This window comes from Chroicocephalus ridibundus, chromosome 17 (assembly GCF_963924245.1).
Source record: "Chroicocephalus ridibundus chromosome 17, bChrRid1.1, whole genome shotgun sequence".
Classification (NCBI taxonomy): Eukaryota; Metazoa; Chordata; class Aves; order Charadriiformes; family Laridae; genus Chroicocephalus; species Chroicocephalus ridibundus.
In genome coordinates this window covers 7,960,373-7,980,033 of record NC_086300.1, presented here as the reverse complement: position 1 = coordinate 7,980,033, position 19,661 = coordinate 7,960,373, and the positions used below count along the sequence as shown (strand labels likewise).

At 50.2% G+C, this 19,661-nt stretch overlaps 1 protein-coding gene and 1 pseudogene across 1 annotated transcript; both read left to right on the top strand.

Annotated features, from left to right (window-relative positions):
• Positions 1-1,088: 1,088 nt before the first annotated feature.
• Positions 1,089-1,403, top strand: LOC134524433 (feather keratin Cos1-1/Cos1-3/Cos2-1-like). Its single transcript, XM_063354477.1, has one exon. It carries the CDS (start codon positions 1,089-1,091, stop codon positions 1,401-1,403), a length of 315 nt encoding a protein of 104 aa, XP_063210547.1.
• Positions 1,404-9,070: 7,667 nt separating this feature from the next.
• LOC134524434 (feather keratin Cos1-1/Cos1-3/Cos2-1-like) lies at positions 9,071-9,376 on the top strand (annotated as a pseudogene).
• The last annotated feature ends 10,285 nt before the right edge of the window (positions 9,377-19,661 follow it).

The following is a 19,661-nucleotide window of genomic DNA, read 5'->3' as shown; positions in this document are numbered from 1 at the left end:
TCCATGTCCCTGGTACTCAGGCGCAGATGGGTAGCAGGGAAAGGGCTTTTGTGTGGGTGAATGGCATCAAGCTGGGTATGTCACTCTCCTCAGCTGCATCTCTGGCTCTCCCTGAGTGCACATCAGTCTTCCCTCAGCTACAATGAACTCTTTCAAACAGGATTTGCAGAAGATGACTCTGTCAGGTCCATGTCCTGTGCCCTGGACAGTGTAGGCAGCCTCTCATTGGGTGTCTTGAGTCTCCTCATTTCACTCTAGATGCCTGGAGGTCTAGATTAGTGTGTGAGTATGTGTGGGTGTGTGTGTGTGTGTGTTGTCAAAGCATCTGTTTAGTGTGTCTTGAGTGACCCTTCCTGGACTCTTCCAGCATGTGAGGTGAGTCGTCTGCCCACGCCAACGTGTATTGCACCGGAAATGCTTGGGGCTCTCATCCTGTCATGTAAAAGATGCCTCCACTGGGGAATGTGCCTGGCATAAAGCAGGAAATGGAAAGACAGCAATCCAGGAAGCCAAAACATAGCTCATAGCATTGCTCGGGATGTTTTGCATTCAAGATGAGCTTGTCAGCAAAGAATCACCTCTGCAAGGGATGCCTCTGGCAGCCTGGGGCAGTTAAGGTGCATGATAAAAGCCAGCCCAGCTCCTCACTCTCTCATCCACTTCTCTTGCCTCCTTCTCCTTGGGAGTCAGGTGAGTCTGAAGAACCTTCTTTTCCACTGTCTCTAAAAGGGGGTCTCACTTCAGCTGACCTCTCAGCTGATACCAGCTTTGTTCTCTGCCAGCTCATGGGGCTGCTTGTCATGGGAGGGGGAAGCAGGGAGAAGGTTAGACATGGAGGGAGGCTGGGACTCTGCTGAGGTGGCTTCTGGACTCAGGGTCCAGGCAGTAGCTGTGTAGGAGCTGGTGGCTTTTTTTGGGCCCTGTCAGAATGAGGCCAAGAAGTCCTCACATTCTTGGCACAGCCTCCGTCTCCCAGCCCTGCATGTTCTTTCTCTCTCTCATGGTGCTGTGACAGGCTGTTCCTCATACAACCCGTTGTTTTGCTTCCTCACTTGGTTGTCTCGCAGGCGCACCTCTGAACCCAAGACATGTCCTGCTACGACCAGTGCCAGCCGTGCCAACCCTGCCGGCCCTGTGGCCCCACCCCACTGGCCAACAGCTGCAATGAGCCCTGTGTCAGGCAGTGCCAGAACTCCACCGTCGTCATTGAGCCCTCCCCCGTGGTGGTCACCCTGCCTGGCCCCATCCTCAGCTCCTTCCCACAGAACACCGTTGTGGGATCCTCCACCTCCGCTGCTGTTGGCAGCATCCTCAGCTGTGATGGAGTGCCCATCAACTCTGGCTGCTGTGACCTTTCCTGCATTTCCAGCCGCTACTGTGGCAGCAGATGCCCCCCCTGCTAAACATGCTGACAACGGCTCCCCGTAAGGACCCCTTGGAACTCAGAACATGGTGCTGAACAGAGGATCAGACTTCATGCCATTTTTTTTAAAAGCAGCTGACCATCTCTGACTCTCCCTGCAAGTACAGATGTGAAGACGCCAACCTGGTGTCTCTGAAAACACAGACAATATTTACCTTTCCGGTCTTCCTCTCACCCTTTTTCTATCTTTTCTTTGATGTCTTGTGCTTCCCTTAAAGCCTTGTTGTGAAGACCTCAGAAACCGGCCTGGAGGAACCTGCTAGCCTGTCTCCCTTTGATGGGCAGGTCAACAGATGCCCTGTGGGAACTCTGCCACAGGAAATGGGGAACACATTCTTGTCTGCTCCTTCTGCTCCCCACGCTGGGGGCCTCCACTTGGAATGATCACATTCTTTAGACTCATTCTCATTCTTTAGACTCATTAAACAACTACTGCAACCCTGCCTGTGCCCTTTATATGGTCTTTCCATCTGCACACTGACTGTGGAAGGAGAAAACCATTGCTTTCCAGGAGGAATTAGGTGGGGGCACAGGGGAACCTTTCATCACTCCTAGAGGCATTGGAGGGTTTGACACACTGCAGCGAGTCCTCTTTCAGGCACTGCCTCTTGAAGCTGAAGAAGACATCCCTGGTTACTCCACAGCCAACGGCCATCAGTCCTTGCCTTGCTGCAGCTCGGCTCAGAAATAGCCCCTTTGCCATGGCCCGTGTCATGTGAAAGGGAATCCTGACAACTCTTGTCCTCGAGAGAGGAACTGTGGGCATGTAGGAGGCCTGGGAAATCTGCAGTCCCACAAGCTCTTGGGGAAGAGTGCTCCTCTTGCTTTGGGTGGAGCTGTGCTGGGCAAGGAGGCTCAGAAAACCATGTTCCCAAAGGATGGCAGGAACTGGGAATGGGTGAATAGCCTTGGGGATGGCCCACATTGCCTACTCCACCTGCTGCTTCCCTCCATCACCTGATCTAGGGGACATGGTCAGTATGCCATGCACGAGCAGCAGGGACAGATTCCCCATACAATTCTATCACTCTCCAGCATCTGTCATGGCCCATCTGTTGCCCAGATATGTAGGGCTGAGGTGTTCACAAGTTACTATTGGTATCAGCTACAGCAGGCCACTCACTGGAGTCCCCTGTCCCAGTGAACCCAGCACCCCTTGGCTGAAGGCAGGCCTAGGACAGTGACTGGTGCCCAAAGAGGCAGCACTGCTCTGTGCTGCCTTGTCTTCCTCAAGCAGAGCTTTCCTGAGGTGCGGGAACTCTGCAGCCCCACAAGTGCCACAACCCCAGTCTAGTCCAGAAAGGTGCTGTGTGAGAGGAGATATTCCAGCTTCATGGAGACATGGCAGCAACAGTGGGATTTCATTCAACCCTCAGCAGGATCCATGAGCTGTCTCTGAACGGCATAGGGCACGCACCAGCCCAAACACAGGCTACACGCTGGGGTGCCTTTCCCCTGGCACCAACCTCCTTCAGCATTCCCAGAACCCTGGGGCTGAAGTGACCCTTGTGCTCCATGCAGCACTGCTGCTCCTCACACACAGGCCAAGGGCATCCCACAACTGCAGACTCTGTGCCCATGTGCTGTGGGAGTTTGCCCTCACACAAATGCCACACACCAACAGCAGCACAGGACCAGGGCAGAGGACAGAGTGATTCCTGCATGGGGTTAGGACTGGGGACACCTCTCCCCACCTCTCCCTCTTCTGTAGGAGTCAGTGCTGAGTCCAGTGGTAACACAGGGATGAGATCGCAGTCTGAGATGGAGCAACTCTCTTGTTTTTTCTTAGCAGAGCCCTACACCAGGAAAACATTTCTGGGCGCTTAGCTGAGGAACTAGCTCCCTGGGGCCCATGTTCCCGCAAGACCAGTGAGCATGGTGGTGACTACACACCCTCATAACCAGCCCAGAGAGCACTGGCTAGCAATTTTCTTGGCACATCAGAACCACACAGAGGTTTTTTGACTCATGTGGTTACCCCCCACTCAAAGAGTGCTCTCTTTCCTGAAAGCATCATTGCCTTTGAAAATCACAATGCTACAGAAAGTGCTTTCCAGAGGAAGCAACTGCAGCATCTCTCCCTCATGGCCTGCGGATACTACTGCATCATGAATATTTTTATTTCAACAGTAAACTTTAGAGCATGTGCCACTGAGTTTTAGGTATCACCCTCATATTACAAGATGTCTGGGATGCTTCTTGGACATCTTCAGTCACTTTTAGTTTTCCCAGAGACCGTGGTTGTTGTATGATCCATGATGCCAGAGGGGACATTCACCGCAGCCATGGCTTTCCTAAACACATCCTAGTCTTCAGGTCTTCTCAGATGGGACACAAGTCTGAAGGATACCTTGGACTAAATCATGCAGGTGGGACCCCTTAATGACATCTCTTTTGTACACAAAACTTCCCTGGTTTTCCCAAGAAGAAACAGGCTTGTGCTGCCCTAGTTCACCTAGGAGCACTTGCGCATTCTTCCAATACCGTGGATGCATATTATCAGGCACTTCCTGAACAACAGGGCTGGAGTCCTCAGGAGTCTCCAGGGGCTTATCCACCTCTGTCTGGTTTTTCTCTGGAAAAGCAGCAGTTATTGTCCCCCCTTTCTGATTGCTCTGCTTCTTGTGGGAGAAGTACTTTTGCAGAGCGTTTGTATACACCTAAGCTTTCTCATAGGCCAGCAAACCTGGTGTCTGGAGAATGTCCCTCATTTCAGCATCCAAAGAGAGGACTGTGTCAGTCCTCCTGTCTTTCCCAGGTCATTACAGCCCCCATAGTTGCTCGTGCTAATTTTCATGGACTAGGTGCTTCTTTTTCCCCCAAATAGTCCATCCCTGCTTTACCTAAAGCTCTGTAAATGAGCAGAAGAGCAAACCTTACGTCCTCCACAAATTTGCTAAAAGGATCTTTCCAGAGCACTTCCTTAGGCAGCAGTTGCCAGCAACTGTAAGACCACAGAATATTCTCAGGCATAACAAACAGCAAGCAGTGGGCATTCGTCAGTCGTCAAGCAGTTGCAAGTTAAAAAAGTTAAAGCATGTTATTAAGGGCATTGTCCAAAAATGCCTCTTAACTACTGACAGGCATCAACCCCCTCTTTAGGAAGCCTGTCCCCGTGTATGACCACTCTCTTGGTGAAGAACTGTTTGTTAATGACAACTTTGAACCTCTCCTGATGCAGCTTTGAACCATTGCTCTGTGTCGTGGTACTGGATCCCAGGGAGAAGACATCAGCACTTCCCTCTCCACTTCCCCTCCTCAGGAAGCTATAGAGAGCCATGACGTCACCTCTCAGACTCCTTTTCTCCAAACTAGACAAGCCCAAAGTTCTTAGCCACTCTTCATGGGACATTCCTTCCAGCCTTTTCACAGGCTTTGTTGTCCTCCTCTGGATGCATTCAAGCACCTTCACTTCCTTCTTAACTTGTGGGGCCCCGAAATACACACGGTACTCAAGGGGAGGCCACCCCAGTGCTTGATGCAGTGGGATAATCCCCTCTCTTGACCGGCTGGTTGGACTGTGTTAATGCACCCCAGGCTGTGGTTTGCCCTCTGGCCTCCAGGGCACACTGCTGACTCCTTTTGAGCCTGCTGACAACCAGCACCCCCAGATCCCTTTCTGCAGGGCAGCTCCAGCCACTCCTCTCCAAATTTATACCTGTGTCTGGTGTTACTCCATCCCAGATGCAGAATCTGTCATTTGGACTTGTTAAATTTCATGCCATTAATGATTGCCCAATGCTCTGATTTACCTAGATCCCTCTGCAAGGCCTCCTGTCCCTCCAGAGACGCCTCAACACCTCCCAGTTTGGTATCATCAGCAAAATTGCTCATGGCACACTCAACTCCTACATCCAGATCACTGATCAAAATATTGAACAGAACCATCCCTAGAATTGAGCCCTGAGGAGCACCAGTGCTGACTGGTCATCAGCCAGATGTAGCCCCATTCACTACAACCCTTTGAGCCCTGCCTTTCAGCCAGTTTTTCTCCCAGCACACCATATTCCTGCTCATCCCACAGTTGACTCTCCAGAACTCACTTGACTTCCCAACTTTTCCAGAAGGATAGGGACACTATTAAAAGCCTTAGTAAAATTCAGAAAAACTCCATCCGCCACCTTCCCTTCATCCACTAGGTGGGTGACCTCATCATAGAAGGATATCTAAGTAGTTCAACAGGACTTCAGTCAAGTGACCATCTTCAACAGGTATTTGTTCAGTGTTTCCTTTAGACCTCCTCTTGCTGTCTACGTACTTAAAAATCCTTTCTTGTTGACTGACACAAGACGGGCCAACTCTCAACTCTCATTGAGCCTTGGCCTTTCCTGCCTTTTCCCTGCATATGTGAACCACACCTTTATAACCTTCCTGCGAAGCCTGACCTTCCTTCCAGAGTTTTTACAATTTCTTTTTCCTCTTGAGTTCCATGAGGTCTTCTGCCCTGCTTGCTTAACATGAAACACAATGGAATTGCCTGTTCCTGTGCTTTTAAAAGATGGTTCTTAAAAACTGAATACTGCTTGTAGACTCCTAAAAGCAGATTTGCAGAGGACAATTGGAGGATGGATGCTGGTGACTTCTGGCACCAAGTGGAAGGCTTCAGCCCCACCTACGGGTTTACAACTACAAAACAGTTCATTGCCCTTAAAGAGAATAAATGTGAGGAGTTAGAGATCAGTGAGCAGTTGCAGGGCTACAATCATGTTGGGATCATGGAGACAGGGTGGGATGGCTCCCATGACTGGCATGTTTCAGTGGAGGGATACAGGCTCTTTCAGAAGACAGATTGAAAAGATGAGGAGGGGGACTTTCTCTTTCTGTGAGAGAGCAGCTGGAGTGCATGGAGCTCTGCCTGAGGATGGGTGATATGCCAACCAAGAGCTTGTGGGTAAGCATTAAAGAGAAGACAGATAAAGAACATACTGTAGTGGGTGTCTCCTATAGGACACCTGACCAAGAAGAACCAGCAGAGGAGACCCTCTACAGGCAGGCAGGAGCAGTCTGATATTCACTGGCCTTCATGGGAAAATTCAACCACCCCAATATCTGCTGGAGGAGCAGCACAGCAGGACATAAGCACGTTTCCTCAAGTGCATGGATGACAACTTCATCCCCCAAGTGATAGAGGATCCCATGAGGACAGGTGTTCTGCTGGACCTCATAGGTATCAAGAAGGAAGAGCTTGTTGTGGATGTGAAGATCAAAGGCAGCCTGGGTTGCAGTGACCGTGAAATGGTGGAGTTCATGATCCCAAGGGGACTGAGGAGCGTAAATAGCAAGCTCATAACCTGGGCCTTTAGGACAGCAGGCTTTGGTGCCTTTAAAGACCTGCTTGGAAAATTCCTGTGGGGTATAGCCCTGGAGGCAACAGAGGCTTAAGACATCTGGACCACTTCCTCCAAGCTCAAGAGCGGGCCATCCCAATGAGCAGAAAGTCAGGAAAGCATGCCAGGAGGCCTGCATGGATGAACAAGGAGCTCCTGGCCAAACTAAAACACAAGAAGGAAGTGAGCAGAGGAAACTGGGGAGGACTCCAGGGACACTGTCCAAGCATGCAGGGATGAGGTTAGGAAAGGCAAAGGCCAAGTGGAACTGACTCTGGCAACAGCTGTCAAAGGCAACAAGAAGGGATTCTCTAAGGACACAGGTGACAAAAGGAAGGCTAGAGGAACTGTAGTCCCCCTGCTGAATGAGTGGGCCTTCTCCGATGCTGTGCAGCCTGGCAACACAGGACATGGAAAGGCTGAGGTGCGGAATGCCTTCTTTGCCTCAGTCTTTACAAGCCAAGACCAGTCTTGAGGAATCCTATGTCCTTGAGACCAGGAACAGTGGCATAGAGTCCAGTTGGAGGCCTGTAACCAGTGGGTGTTCTTCAGGGGTCAGTGCTGGGCCCAGTCTTGTTCAATGCATCCATCAGCAACCTGGATAAGGGGACAGAGTGTACCCTCAGCAAGTTTGGTGATGATACAAAACTGGGAGGACTGGCTGACATAGCAGAAGGCTGTGGTGCCATACAGCAAGACATGGACCGGCTGGAGACTTGGGTGGAGAGGAACCTAATAAAGTTCAACAAGGGCAAGTGTAGGGTCCTACACCAAGGGAGGAATAACAGGATAGGATCTGATCTGCTGGAAAGTGGCTCTGTAGAGAGAGACCTGGGAGTCCTGGTGGACAGCAAGTTGACTGTGAGGCAGCAATGTGTCCTTGTGGCCAAGAGGGCCAGTGGTCTCCTGGGTACATTAAGAAGGGTGTGGTCAGCAGGTCAAGGGAGGTCATCACAGAATCATAGAATGATGGGGGTTGGAAAGGACCTCTGGAAATTACCTAGTCCAACCCCCCTGTCAGAGCAGATTCACCTAGAGCAGGTTGCACAGGAACGCATCCAGATGGGTTTTCAATGTCTCCAGAGACGGAGACTCCACCACCTCTCTGGGCAGCCTGTTCCAGTGCTCTGTCACCCTCAAAGTAAAGAAATTCCTCCTCCAGATGTGGCCTCACCAGGGCAGAGCTATATCCCGGTGCTGGTAGAGGACCCGCATAACTTTGATTTTCATCAGCATTGAAATAATGGGGGAAATAATTTTACAGCTCTTTAATACCCATAGCTTGGGGAGGGCTGCTTAGTTTCCTGCTTAAAAGATTTGAAGAGTCTATGAAACCCAGCAGTGCAGCCCACCTGCACCCTACAAGTGACCACTGGAGTGAGATGGGAGGGAAAGACAAGGTATGTTCTTGGGAGACCGACCAAGGATTGCAGAGTTGGGAGTAGTTTGGCTCATTCCTGTCAATGCAGCCACAGACCACCCCACCAGTGTGCCCCAGGCCAACATCACTTGCCTGCACTGCACCCATTCGGCACTTGAGCTGAGGCTGCAGCAGGCACTGACACATTCCTGCCCCAGAAATCATGGGGTCTCACAATCCCAGCACTCAGAAGAAGACTCCGTGAGGGAAGGCGGACAGCATAAGCTAGGAAATGAGAAGGCGGCATTGAGAAAACAGCTACCCAGCCCATGTCATTAGCTGGGATGTTTTCTGTTCATCATGAGCAGCTTAGACAATGCCACTTCTGTAGAAGCTACCTCTCGGCCCAGGGCAGGTCAGGGCCACCATAAAACCAGCCCAACTCCTTGTTCTCCCATCCACTTCTCTCTCCTCCTCCTCCTTGAGAACCAGGTGAGTCTGAAGCCCTTTCCCTGCGTTGTTTTCTGCTCATGCAGGTGTGTACTCCTCCCTCCTATAGTGGGCTGTGGTGCTGCTCTCCATGAGAAGGGGAAGAAGGATGAAGGTCTGAGTCAGAGAGTGTCTGGGACTTGGTTGAGGGAGCTGTTCTCTTAAGAGATAGGCAGCAGCCTCCTTGGGCTTGGAGACACTTTGCATTATCTTGAAAGAGGACTTGGCACTTGGCTGAGGTTGCCCTTCACTGAAAAGATTGGCAGCAGCCTGGTTGGGCCGGGGTGATCCTCACAGTACTGTGTCTGGTAACCCTTTTGCCTCACTGCACAGTTTCTAGCTCCTGGCTCAGCAGATGCCTTTGACATGCTTGTGGTGGAGTGACAGACTCCTGGCAGACTGTTCCTCAAATATGTATGTGCTCTACTGCCTCTCTGCCCTCTCTCACAGGTGCTCCTGCAGCCCAGAGACATGTCCTGCTATGACCAGTGCTAGCCCTGCCGGCCCTGTGGCCCGACCCCACTGGCTAACAGCTGCAATGAGCCCTGTGTCAGGCAGTGCCAGAACTCCACTGTCGTCATCGAGCCCTCCCCCGTGGTGGTGACCCTGCCCGGCCCCATCCTCAGCTCCTTCCCGCAGAACACCGTTGTGGGATCCTCCACCTCCGCTGCCGTTGGCAGCATCCTCAGCTGTGATGGAGTGCCCATCAACTCTGGGTGCTGTGACCTCTCTGGCATTTCCAGCCGCTACTATGGCAGAAGGTGTCCCCCCTGCTAAATGCGCTGGTGACAGCCCTGACAAGGGCCCCCAGGAACCTGATGCTGGATTGAAGACAAAGCTCCTGGCCATTGATTTTAGGGAGGCTGAGCAGCCATTGCTGCCCTTCCAAAGGAGAGCTGATGGGTTTCACTGAAAATCTGGCCAAAGTCTAACTTCCGTGCCTTATTCTCTCTCCCATTTCTTCTGGTATTTTTTGTTCTTCTAGGCCATAAGACGTGCAAAGCCGCCGTGGGGCATCTGCTGGCCCCTCACCCTCTGTGGGACAGGCCTGTGGGGTCTCAACTGTGGGCAATGGCAGCAGACTTCTGTCATCTGCTGGTCCTCTCCCTGCTCTGGCCACCTCCTCTACAAGTGTACTTCTTTCCACCTCAGAGTCATTAAAGTTTTCTCATACTTACGTCTGCTTTCGTGTAATCATTTTCATGGTCAACATGTCCTTCTATGCCAAGGAAGAAAGGCATTGTCTTGGGTGGTGGGGGATAAGGTGCGGGCACAAGCAGAAGAGGAAGGGGAGGGTGGGACATGGGGTAATGGGTCCCTTCCAATCACTGTCCCTTGGAGCTGAGGAAGATATACTCATCTCCTCCACAGCCAGTGGGTATCAGGCCCTGTATTCCAGCATCTCTGCTCACATGGAATCTCTTGGCATCAGAACACGTCCTGCAACAAGGAGACTGACCATTGCTTTCCCTTAGAGAGTGCTCCCCAGTGCTGCTGGAGGCTCTGAGAGGTCAGCAGCTCACAAGCCTGTGCAGAAGGGAATTCCTCCTGCTCTGGATAGCCCTGTGGTGGGAAAAGAAGCTCAGTCAGAAGGTGGCCCCCAAGGATGCAGGAGCAAAGATGGTGTGAGAAAAAGCCTTCAGAGCAACATCCGGCCTTCTCATCCTTGTCCTCACACTTGTCCCCTGAATGAGGGCACACGGCCTGAACGCAAGGCCAAGGGTAGTAAGGGCAGCCCACCTATACACCCTCTACCCCGAAAGAATTTCCTGCACAGCCCAGCAGTTACACAGATGTGCAAGGCTAAGGGGACTCACAGGTTGATGTTGGAATCATGAAATAGCTTTCCCTAAGGCCAGCTCTTCTCCTCACGGAGCCTGTTACTCACTTCCGCTTGCTGGTCTACTCCCCTACCGAGATCTTGCATAGAGCTGTACAGCCTGGTCACACTGCAGAAGAAATGGGGCAGGGCTGCGGGAAACCTATGAGGTACTGCATGAGAAGGGCTCCAAGGATGGGCAGAGTGCACTGGGGAGAGCAGGTCCTCCAGATCTCAGCACACGGCCGTGCAGCAATTGGAGGGTCCGCATGGTGGTTCTGAGTATTTTTGAAAATTATTGCAATCATGTAATTCCAGGAAGGAGCATTGCCAGAGGGCAGGTTTTCCATCTTTCTTTGAACTCCAGCCGCTAAGGGACACGTCTCAGAGCAGAGACTCAAAGAAACAGGCCCACAGGAAACCCTGAGGAAGCAGTGTGCAGCAGGGAGATCCAGAAAGCAAAGAGCAGCAGTGAGGAACCATTGCACAAACCCCCACAACCTCCTGCATTGCCCACCAGCTCACCAGAGCCATTGGGCAGAATAACCACATAACCCCTGGTGAAAACAAGGGAACCTGAGAGTCTTTCACCACCCTTCTATTTCTTCTCAGGCCACTGGCACTGTCCTCTCCTGGAAGAGGATCTTGTCTTGCAAATCCCTGGGTGAACAGGGGAAGCATCGCTGCCAAGGGACACCTGAGGGCCCCTTCCCCCAAGCTCAGACCCATCCCCTCCCTCCCCTGGGCTCTTGCACAGCCAAGGAAGCTCCCTGCACCGGGGTGTCATGCAAAGCACAGAGGTAGAAGGCACTGTCAGAGAGCTCGACTTTCTCCAGCTGTAGGAGGCTGTATTTCTCGGTGGTGTTCAGCACGGTGGTGAGACAGCCACTGGGCTTGTAGCCAGCTGCTGCCTGATAGGAGATACGCTGTGGAGCTTGTCCTTTCTTCTGTTTGTACCAGAGCAAGGCATCAAAGCTGGAGGTTTGGTAGGTGCAGGTGGTTTCAGAGGTGTCTCCCTGCTTCGCTGTGACTTGTGCTTCTTGCTGGGTGACAGTGGTCTATCCCATGGTGCCTGGAAGAAAAAGAGGGTCAGTGACTGTGCAGGGAAAGACTCTGAAATGCAAAACAAGAGGAGATGCAAAATGTCAGAGGAGCAGGCTCCCTTTTCCTTTCTCTGCAGCACTAGCCCCATGGATGGGTACAGCAAGGCGGTATCTTTGAGCAGGCAGCCTCACACCTCAGCTCAGCGTGGATCTCACAACACAGTAATGCCAACTACCTCACACTGGGATACCCCCAGAGGAGAGCTGTGCTTTCACCCACACTTTTAATTTCCACTCTCCTGCTGCCTGGAGTGTCCAGGGAAGAGCCTGTGGTGCCTGGCCCTCCTGTGCTGGCTCCAGGTCACCTCCAGCATGGTGAGAGATCATGGGAACACCTGTGAGCACTTTCATGCTGCTCCCCATTCCCTGTCCTCTCAGGAGGCTCCGAAGTCAAGGTAGGGAGGGAAAAGAAAGCCCAGGCCCTGAGGAGGAGGCAGGAGGAATGGATAGTCCGGGCAAGCTGCATGACATGCACCAGCCTGGAGAGAGACTGGGACACCGTAAGAGCGTGAGTGGCATGAGAGAGCTTTCATGTCCCTGCATCAGCTTTCAAAAAACCCTGTGTGTCAAAACACAAGTACAAGGTCAGGAAAGGTGTACTACCAAGATAGAAAAGAGCTTCTGCAATGGTATGTCTGTGAAACACTGGGCTCGGAGAGATCAGAAGAGAGAGGCAGAGAGAGGTGGATGGGTGGCAAGAGAAAAGGAAAGCAAGGGGTCTATGATGGTCAGGAGAGGAGCTCTTTCTTCTTGGTCTCATCTTTTCTCTATGTAGCAGTATCTTGAGAAAGCAGGTGCATTTGCCCATAATTCAAGAGCAGCTCCCCGCAGAGACGTGTTGAGGGGGTGTGGGTCTCCTGGGAAGAAGAGGAATCATGCCTCCAGTCAAAGACAATCCTTACCCAGTGGTTGCCTCAGGAAGGCAGAGAGGACGAGATACCTGATGTGCGTGCTGAGACCGATCCTCTTGCATGTGTGGGACAGACTCAGAAAACCCACACGTCCCCACCAAGAGCCCCGAGAGAGCAGAGCTGCCGGAAATGGCTCTGCAAGGGGAACAAAGAATGAAATGGGGAGGAGAAAATGCTTGTTCTTAGCGCATCTCAAATGCCTGTGCTGCGGTTTTCCCTTCCCCAGTACTGGCACATGTTGCTCCTGCAGTCAACAGCTTCTGCCTTTGCAAGGTGAGGGGTGAAAGGGGGATAGGCCTGCACCTGGTGACCCACCTCTCTGACACATCCCCCTCTGCAACGTGTTGGGAGTGTCTCCTTCCCTGATGCCTGCGTCCTCTCTCTCTCCATCCTCAAGCCCTTGGCTGGGTTGGCCTCTCCTGGCTCCTGCATGGTGTCTAGTCCCAAGCTCCTTTCAGCATACCCAAACCCGCAGGTCTCAGAAACACAACGGTCAACACCCCCACACCCTGCAGACACCAGCTGCCCTACTCAGCCCAACGAGGCACTGGGCACTTTCTTCCTCTGTCCAAAAGAAGATGTCTCAGGAACCAACAAATCAAGTTTCCTGCCACACTTCCCATCCCATCTCATAAATCGTTCCCATCTCAAGCTCATTGGGGAAAAAAACACACTCAAACCCAAAGAGACGGTCCTTCCACTTGACCATAGCCCTTCCATTCTCACTTTCCTCAACACAGGTAGGATCTCCATTTGTCCTCTCCTTACTTTTAGCATTTAACAAACCAACTAACCCAACTGTCTTTACTCTTTCCATAGCATAATTTAGGTTGGACAGCACCTCTGCAGGTCACCAATTTCAAGAGCTTGCTCAGAGCAGGCCATACCTGCATGTTTGTCAAAGCCGGAAAAACCGTTTGTCTGGCACCTTGCTTCCTGATGCTGCACTTGCAGAGCACAGCTGGGAGAGGGACTCCTTCCAAGGGAGGCAGGTCCCAGTTGGGGGGACCTGAATGGGAGCCTTCCAGGCCAGGTGAGGACCCTTGGAAAATGCCAACCTTTCTGGGAGGTTCTCAGGGCACAAGGCTTGTCCTCCCGGTGCCTGTGCAGTGCTGGGCACAGCCTTCTGCCACCACTCCTCTGGCTCTCCCGGCTGCTCCAGTGCTAAAAGCAGATGAGGAGATGGTCACCTCAGCAGAGCAGCTCCCTGAGCTCAAATGAGCCACGTTCACTGACAGATGTTGGGGCTTGGCTCAGGCAGCTTGAAATCTCCTCCTGATGCCACCTGCTAATTAATATTAGTTTGTCTTTTGAAGAGATGGTATTTATCTTAAGGCAACTTCATCAGGCCAGCTTCCTCTCTGGTGTCCCAGCCCCAGCATTTGCAGCTGCAGGCCATGGGGCTCACCCCCCGCACACAACCCTTTGCTGCCATGTGAGCGTGTCAGGGCAGCACCTCTCCCTGCATTGAACCTGGAACTGGTCCCAGACCTCCACAACTGCCTTACGGCAATCACCGGGGATGGGCCGGAGCTTGCAAAACGTCGGGATCATTTTGACTTGTAAAGTGGAGAATGCCTGGAGCTGCAGCAATAGGGATGGTCTTGAGCTTTGACTTTGTCTCTCATGGACTGAATTGGTATGTGAACATGGTTGAATTTCAAAAAAAGACCCCGCTGCTTGGACCTCAATACACCTTCTCTCTTTCCTGTAATTGAGAACACAATCAGTTGAACTACTTCTGGCCAACACACAAAAGCCCAAAAGCCCTCTGCTGTCACTAAATCCACCAACAGTGGCTGGCACCTCATGTGTCTTCTTCTTAGCAGTAGGCTTTCGAGGACTTGCCTGAAGTTGTCAGGGGCACAGGGGCAGAGAGCTGCCCGTGGAGTCCTGCTTCTCAGAATGTGGGGAGAGGCTGGGCTTCCTCATGTGCATATGCATCTGTCTGCACCTGGGGGCATATTTGTGCCTCTGTATTTGCATTTGTGTGGGCATTTGCAAATGCACACGTGAGAGTGAGTGTCTGCCAGCGTGCGTGTGAACGAGGACATTTCTGTTTATGTCTGTGCATGTGTTTGTGTCCACACACATTTTTGCAGGTGTGGAGGTAAGTGTTTGTGTGTTGTCAGTGTGTGTCTGTTTGTATGTCTGTGGGCATACATGTGAGCAGACGAACACATGTCTGTGTTTGTACAGTGTAGGAATGCATCTGAGAGAAAATGGTCATGTGAGCCAGCCTCCCTACTATGAGAGATTAGATTAAGAGCAAAACAGGTGGTAGAAGATGGAATTAGTACATGGGAAAAACGGGAACTGAGAAGGCAGAAAAAATGTTGTGCTAATGACTAAGCAATTTACTATGAGAATTCTTGTAACCAATCATCTGATGCGTGAATGAATTGCATGGACAGCGCGTGGACAGTGTAACCAGCTAATCAGAAATAAGCAAGTGGCATGTACGGCTACAACACAGGGTATAAAAGATGATGATCTGTGCTTAATAAACGGCTTCTGTTGATTCACATTGGATCGTCTGGAGTCCAGTTATTTCTCCTCAGATGGTGACCCCGACGTGATACCGATTGGCACTTGTCTTGAGCAACGGAATGCAAGGGGCGGAAGACCCAGAAGGAGATCCACCAGCTGGAGGACGGCTCAGCTGGACTGAGACCGGGCGGATTGGGCGGCAACCCGGAATAGAGGAAACAGATGACGTGGCCATGGACACCCAGAGAGAGGTGAGCAGCCGGGGCAGGAGATGGGGCAACAAGTAACAAAAGAAGAAGGGGCTATACTAAGACTTCTCCTGCATATCCCCTCTAAGAGAGGGGTGAAATACGACGAGCGTATGCTCCGAAGGTTGTTAACCTGGTGCAGAGAGAACGGATTCGCACCAGAGCCCCAGACAGCTTTTAAACCAGAAATACAGGAGGCTGTTGGGAAAAAACTGTGGGAAGTGATAAGTAAAGGAGACAAAGAGGCATCACCATTAGCGACAACATGGTGGTTGGTGTTATCGACCTTACAAGATATGAAGGCAGAGCGAGCCATGGCAGCCGGGGCTTTTGCAGCATTAGAACCCACGGGAGGGGGATCAAACTGGCCAGGTACGAAGGTCTGGGACGATCCCCTGCTGATCCCCTCTGCTCCACCTGAGGCCGATGGAGGAGGCAGAATGTCAGCAGAGAAGGACAGAGCCGGAGCTGTTTGCTCCTGACATTGCCCGCCTCACCCCCTCCCCAGTCGTCTCCCTGAGATAGAAGTGCTGGTTTTTTATGTCTGCTGTGTAAGTGTGTGTGGGCGCCCCCTTATACCTGCTGATCAGCATGTGTGCTACTGTTTGCTTTTTGTTGTGTGCAGTGTCGTTAGGTGACTCCACTTGAGCAGGTGTTCTGCCCGGTGTGGTACTGTTCTCATATGCATCTAGGGCTGACACTCTGTCAAGTGAAGAAGTTTGTATATACACAATGTTTAGACGTAAGGTGAGCGCGCCCCAGGCAGATACACCAGGATGGGCTGTAGAACCGATGGAAGTCCTGAAATATTGGGGGAGTTTTCACGAGCCGACACGTTTACACTCTCGGGAATGGCTTGCCCGTGCAGGGCGTATCGCTGGTTGTTTGTTGTTTGTCTATAAGATCATGGTTGATTGGGAAAAGGACTTGAGACAAAGTCTATAGGATGCTCTGTATGAAAATGAGAAACTTAAGGAAAAATGAGAAACTGAGCTCTTGTTGCAAAGGCAGACTTTTATGTCAGTCGTAAGTGATGGAAAAAAAAAAAAGAGACAAGAAAAAAAAAGAGAAAAGAAAAAAAAAGAAAAAAATTAAAAAGAGAAAAAAAAAGAGAAAAAAAAAGAAAGAAAAAAAAAGAAACCAAACAGGAACAATTAGATGGGAAATGTGCCACGTTAGCACAAAAGTATGCCATACGCATTACGAGAAAGCATCAGAAAAAGAGAAATAGGACACCTGATTCAAAGCAGTACCATAGAGATATGTTTTTGGGTTTTTTCCTATATGTGTATATGTTATTGCATGCCTTAGTAGATTGCTCTGTGTTATACCCTGTGAGACTAAAATGAACCCCAGCAGAAGCAGTCTCTTGAGCAAGGGGGTGGAATATGGGAAAGCAACGGAAGATCGGCGAGGAGGATTGTAAATACACTCAAGGGACTCGCACCTGGGTGCTGGAAAACACATATATCACACCAATCGTTATTCAGTCTCGGGTGCTGGCAAGAAAAACATTTGGATGACATAAGCCTGTAATGGACTCTCAGACACCTTATCTAGCTGCTTGAGAATCTTGGCCTGTTGTGGAAGAAGATCAAAGCACAGTACCAGCGAGAACAGGGAGTCCGCATGCGCTCTTGCTAACAAGGACTTTTTTGCTGCCAAGGATTCGTGATAACAACGACTCTCTTGCTGCCAAGGATAAGTTTAACAATGCTACTAGTACCGCTATTTCTGAGTTATTGCTAGATGTAGATAGTATTCGATATGCGATGTTGCAAAACAGAACTGCTACTGATTTTTTGCTTTCAGCTCACAGACATGGTTGTCAAGATTTTAAAGGACTGTATTGTATGAATCTAAGTGACCGCTCCAAATCCATCCATGCCCAGTTGCAGGAACTGCACTGACTGAACCAGCAACTTGTGGAGACCACTTTTGAAAATCTTTTTGCTGGATGGACTCGGGGGTGGGGTTGGTTGAAGCAAATTATACTCATTGCCTATGTGGAAGGAATTTGTCTGTTATGTTTAGTATGCTGTTTGCTGTGTTTAATAAGCATTATACGATCAGCTGTAAATGCCGCTTTGCATCGTACCCTTGTACGAGTTGTAGAATATGTTCTCTAAAAACTATGTGTGTATCCATGAGAACCTGACCTTCACAGAAGAAGATAACAAGAAGGGATTACAACAATGTAGTCACGTATCAGACAGCTGCTGTTAGCAAAGCTGGATCATGAGTTTGGTGAGACTCGCTGCATACGCTGGCCACGTGTGCAGCGACTCTAGCCTGTACTTTTCTACTCAGTCCAGTGCAGGAGAGTCTGGTGGGACTTGCTGCGTGCACTGGCCATGCATGCAGTGACTCTAGCCTGTACTTCTCCACTCAATGCAGTGTAGGATATAGGGGGGCTGTCTCGGGTCAGAGAGGGGGAGAGAGACATGAGCACACTTTGAAGATACAGGGGATGCCCTGAAGCACTGTGTCTGCCCCCACCCCCCCCCGCCCCCCCATAAGTTCTATGTTCATTAACCCCAACAGCTCCGAAGGCATTACAGCATGTTGCAAGATAAGATATAGTCTCCTACTGCTGCAAGACGCATTGAACACCTTCCTACAAGAATTTCAACTTTATGCCCTGATAGGACAGTGCGGTGATGCACTCACAAAGAGCCTGACTTCATTAGAGGGGGTATTTTTGCCACATACCTTTTCAAAACCAGTAACTATGATGATTGAAATGTTACCACGATTGTTTTTCCAGGGTCGTTTGTGCTGTCACCAGCTTTCTGGAATGGATCCAAGCCACATACATGTCCCCATCAAAAAGGATGACCTTGACCCTTGGTTATCACAAAGTCTTAACCTTCTTAGTACATTATATTGGGCAAATAAATTATTCTTTCCCCTAGCACAGACTATTACAGTCACTTTCACAAATTCCTTTACAGCCGCGCATCCTGTGAGCACCAAAGCCTCTTGATGGCACCTGTTCGGTGTTTGTAGATGGTTCAGGGACACAGTAAAGGCCTTTGACTTATTTCAACAGGAACTGTTAAATGTAGGCAGAATCTCAATATGCTACTGGTATTGTTCAAGGACTTGAAGGAGCATTTATAAAACAAGTAGAGAACCAATTGTTATTTAGTCTCTTACTGCAATTAATGTTGCTTTTATGAAAAAGACAGTTTCGTTATTTTATTGTCCACATACGCTCTCATAGCTGTTTACTTGGTCCTTTAACTGAGGGAAACACAGTTGCGGATTATCACACTGTTGGTAACAACTTGGAACATTATGCAGCAAGCTGAAAAGTCGCGTGATTTTTTTTTTTCATCAAAATGCGAAGGCATTGAGGAAGGAATTTTCTTTAACACAACAACAAGCACATGATATTGTGTGAACTTGTGCTGATTGTCAACCATTTATACCTAACTTCAACCCAGGCGTCAGTCCCCAAGGGCACGGACCTTTGGAGTTCTGGCAGACTGATGTAACCCATGTGTCAGAATTTGGAAAACTGAAATTTATACACCTGAGTGTAGACTGTTATTCAACTGCAATTTGGGCAACTGTGCAGACTGGTGAATCTAGTAAACATGTACGAAAGCATTTGTGATGCGCGTTTGCAGCCTTAGGTGTACCGCGTGTGATAAAGACTGATAATGGCCCAGGGTATGTAGCCCGTTCAACAGAGGTATTTCTACAGCTGTGAGGCATTACACATGTGACTGGCACACCACATTCTCTGATGGGTCAAGCCATAGTGGAACGCATGAACCAGTCTTTAAAAAATTTACTTCAAAAACAAAAAGGGGGAGAGCAAGGGCTGAGTCCTGTAGATCGACCGAACAAAGCCATTTACATCCTGAACTTCCTACGCCTTCCTCAACACTGCCTTGTACCTCCAATCGTGCGGCACGGCACAGGCCTGCAGAGAGACCTGGGAGATTTTAGGCAGGAAAATGGCATGGTAGCAGTTAAAAACAGTGTGACAGGGAAGTGGGAAGGACCGTGTAGACTATTAACCTGGGGTCGAGGATATGCCTGTGTCGCTACAGATGCCGGAACCAGATGGGTACCAGCCAAGCGGATAAAGCCCTGGTTTGAGCAGACGGATTCAAATGAGTTACCCCACAATACCAACAACGACAATGAGGGCTGAAGAAGTGCAGTGCCCTAGGTGTGGAACTGTGACCCATAGATCCTTGTGCCTTGTGAGGATTGTTGAGGCCGGTGGTGGTTTGAAAGACCATGTGCTGCCACCCGGTGTGCTGTGTGTTTTAAATCCGGTGTGCTGTGTATGTTAATTTTAGTGTGCTGTGTATTTTAATAAGGAATTAGGTAAAGTGACAGGGTATGCTGTCTGTTTTTAATCCAGTGTGCTGTGTATTTTAATTCCGGTGTGCTGTGTGTTTTAATAAGGAGTTAAGTAAGGTGACAGGGTGTGCTGTGTGTTTTAAATCCAGTGTGCTGTGTGTTTTAAAT

What these genes read in the sequence shown, in the direction of transcription:
- LOC134524433 (XM_063354477.1), top strand. Translation starts at nt 1,089, where the DNA reads ATGTCCTGCTACGACCAGTGCCAGCCGTGCCAACCCTGCCGGCCCTGT.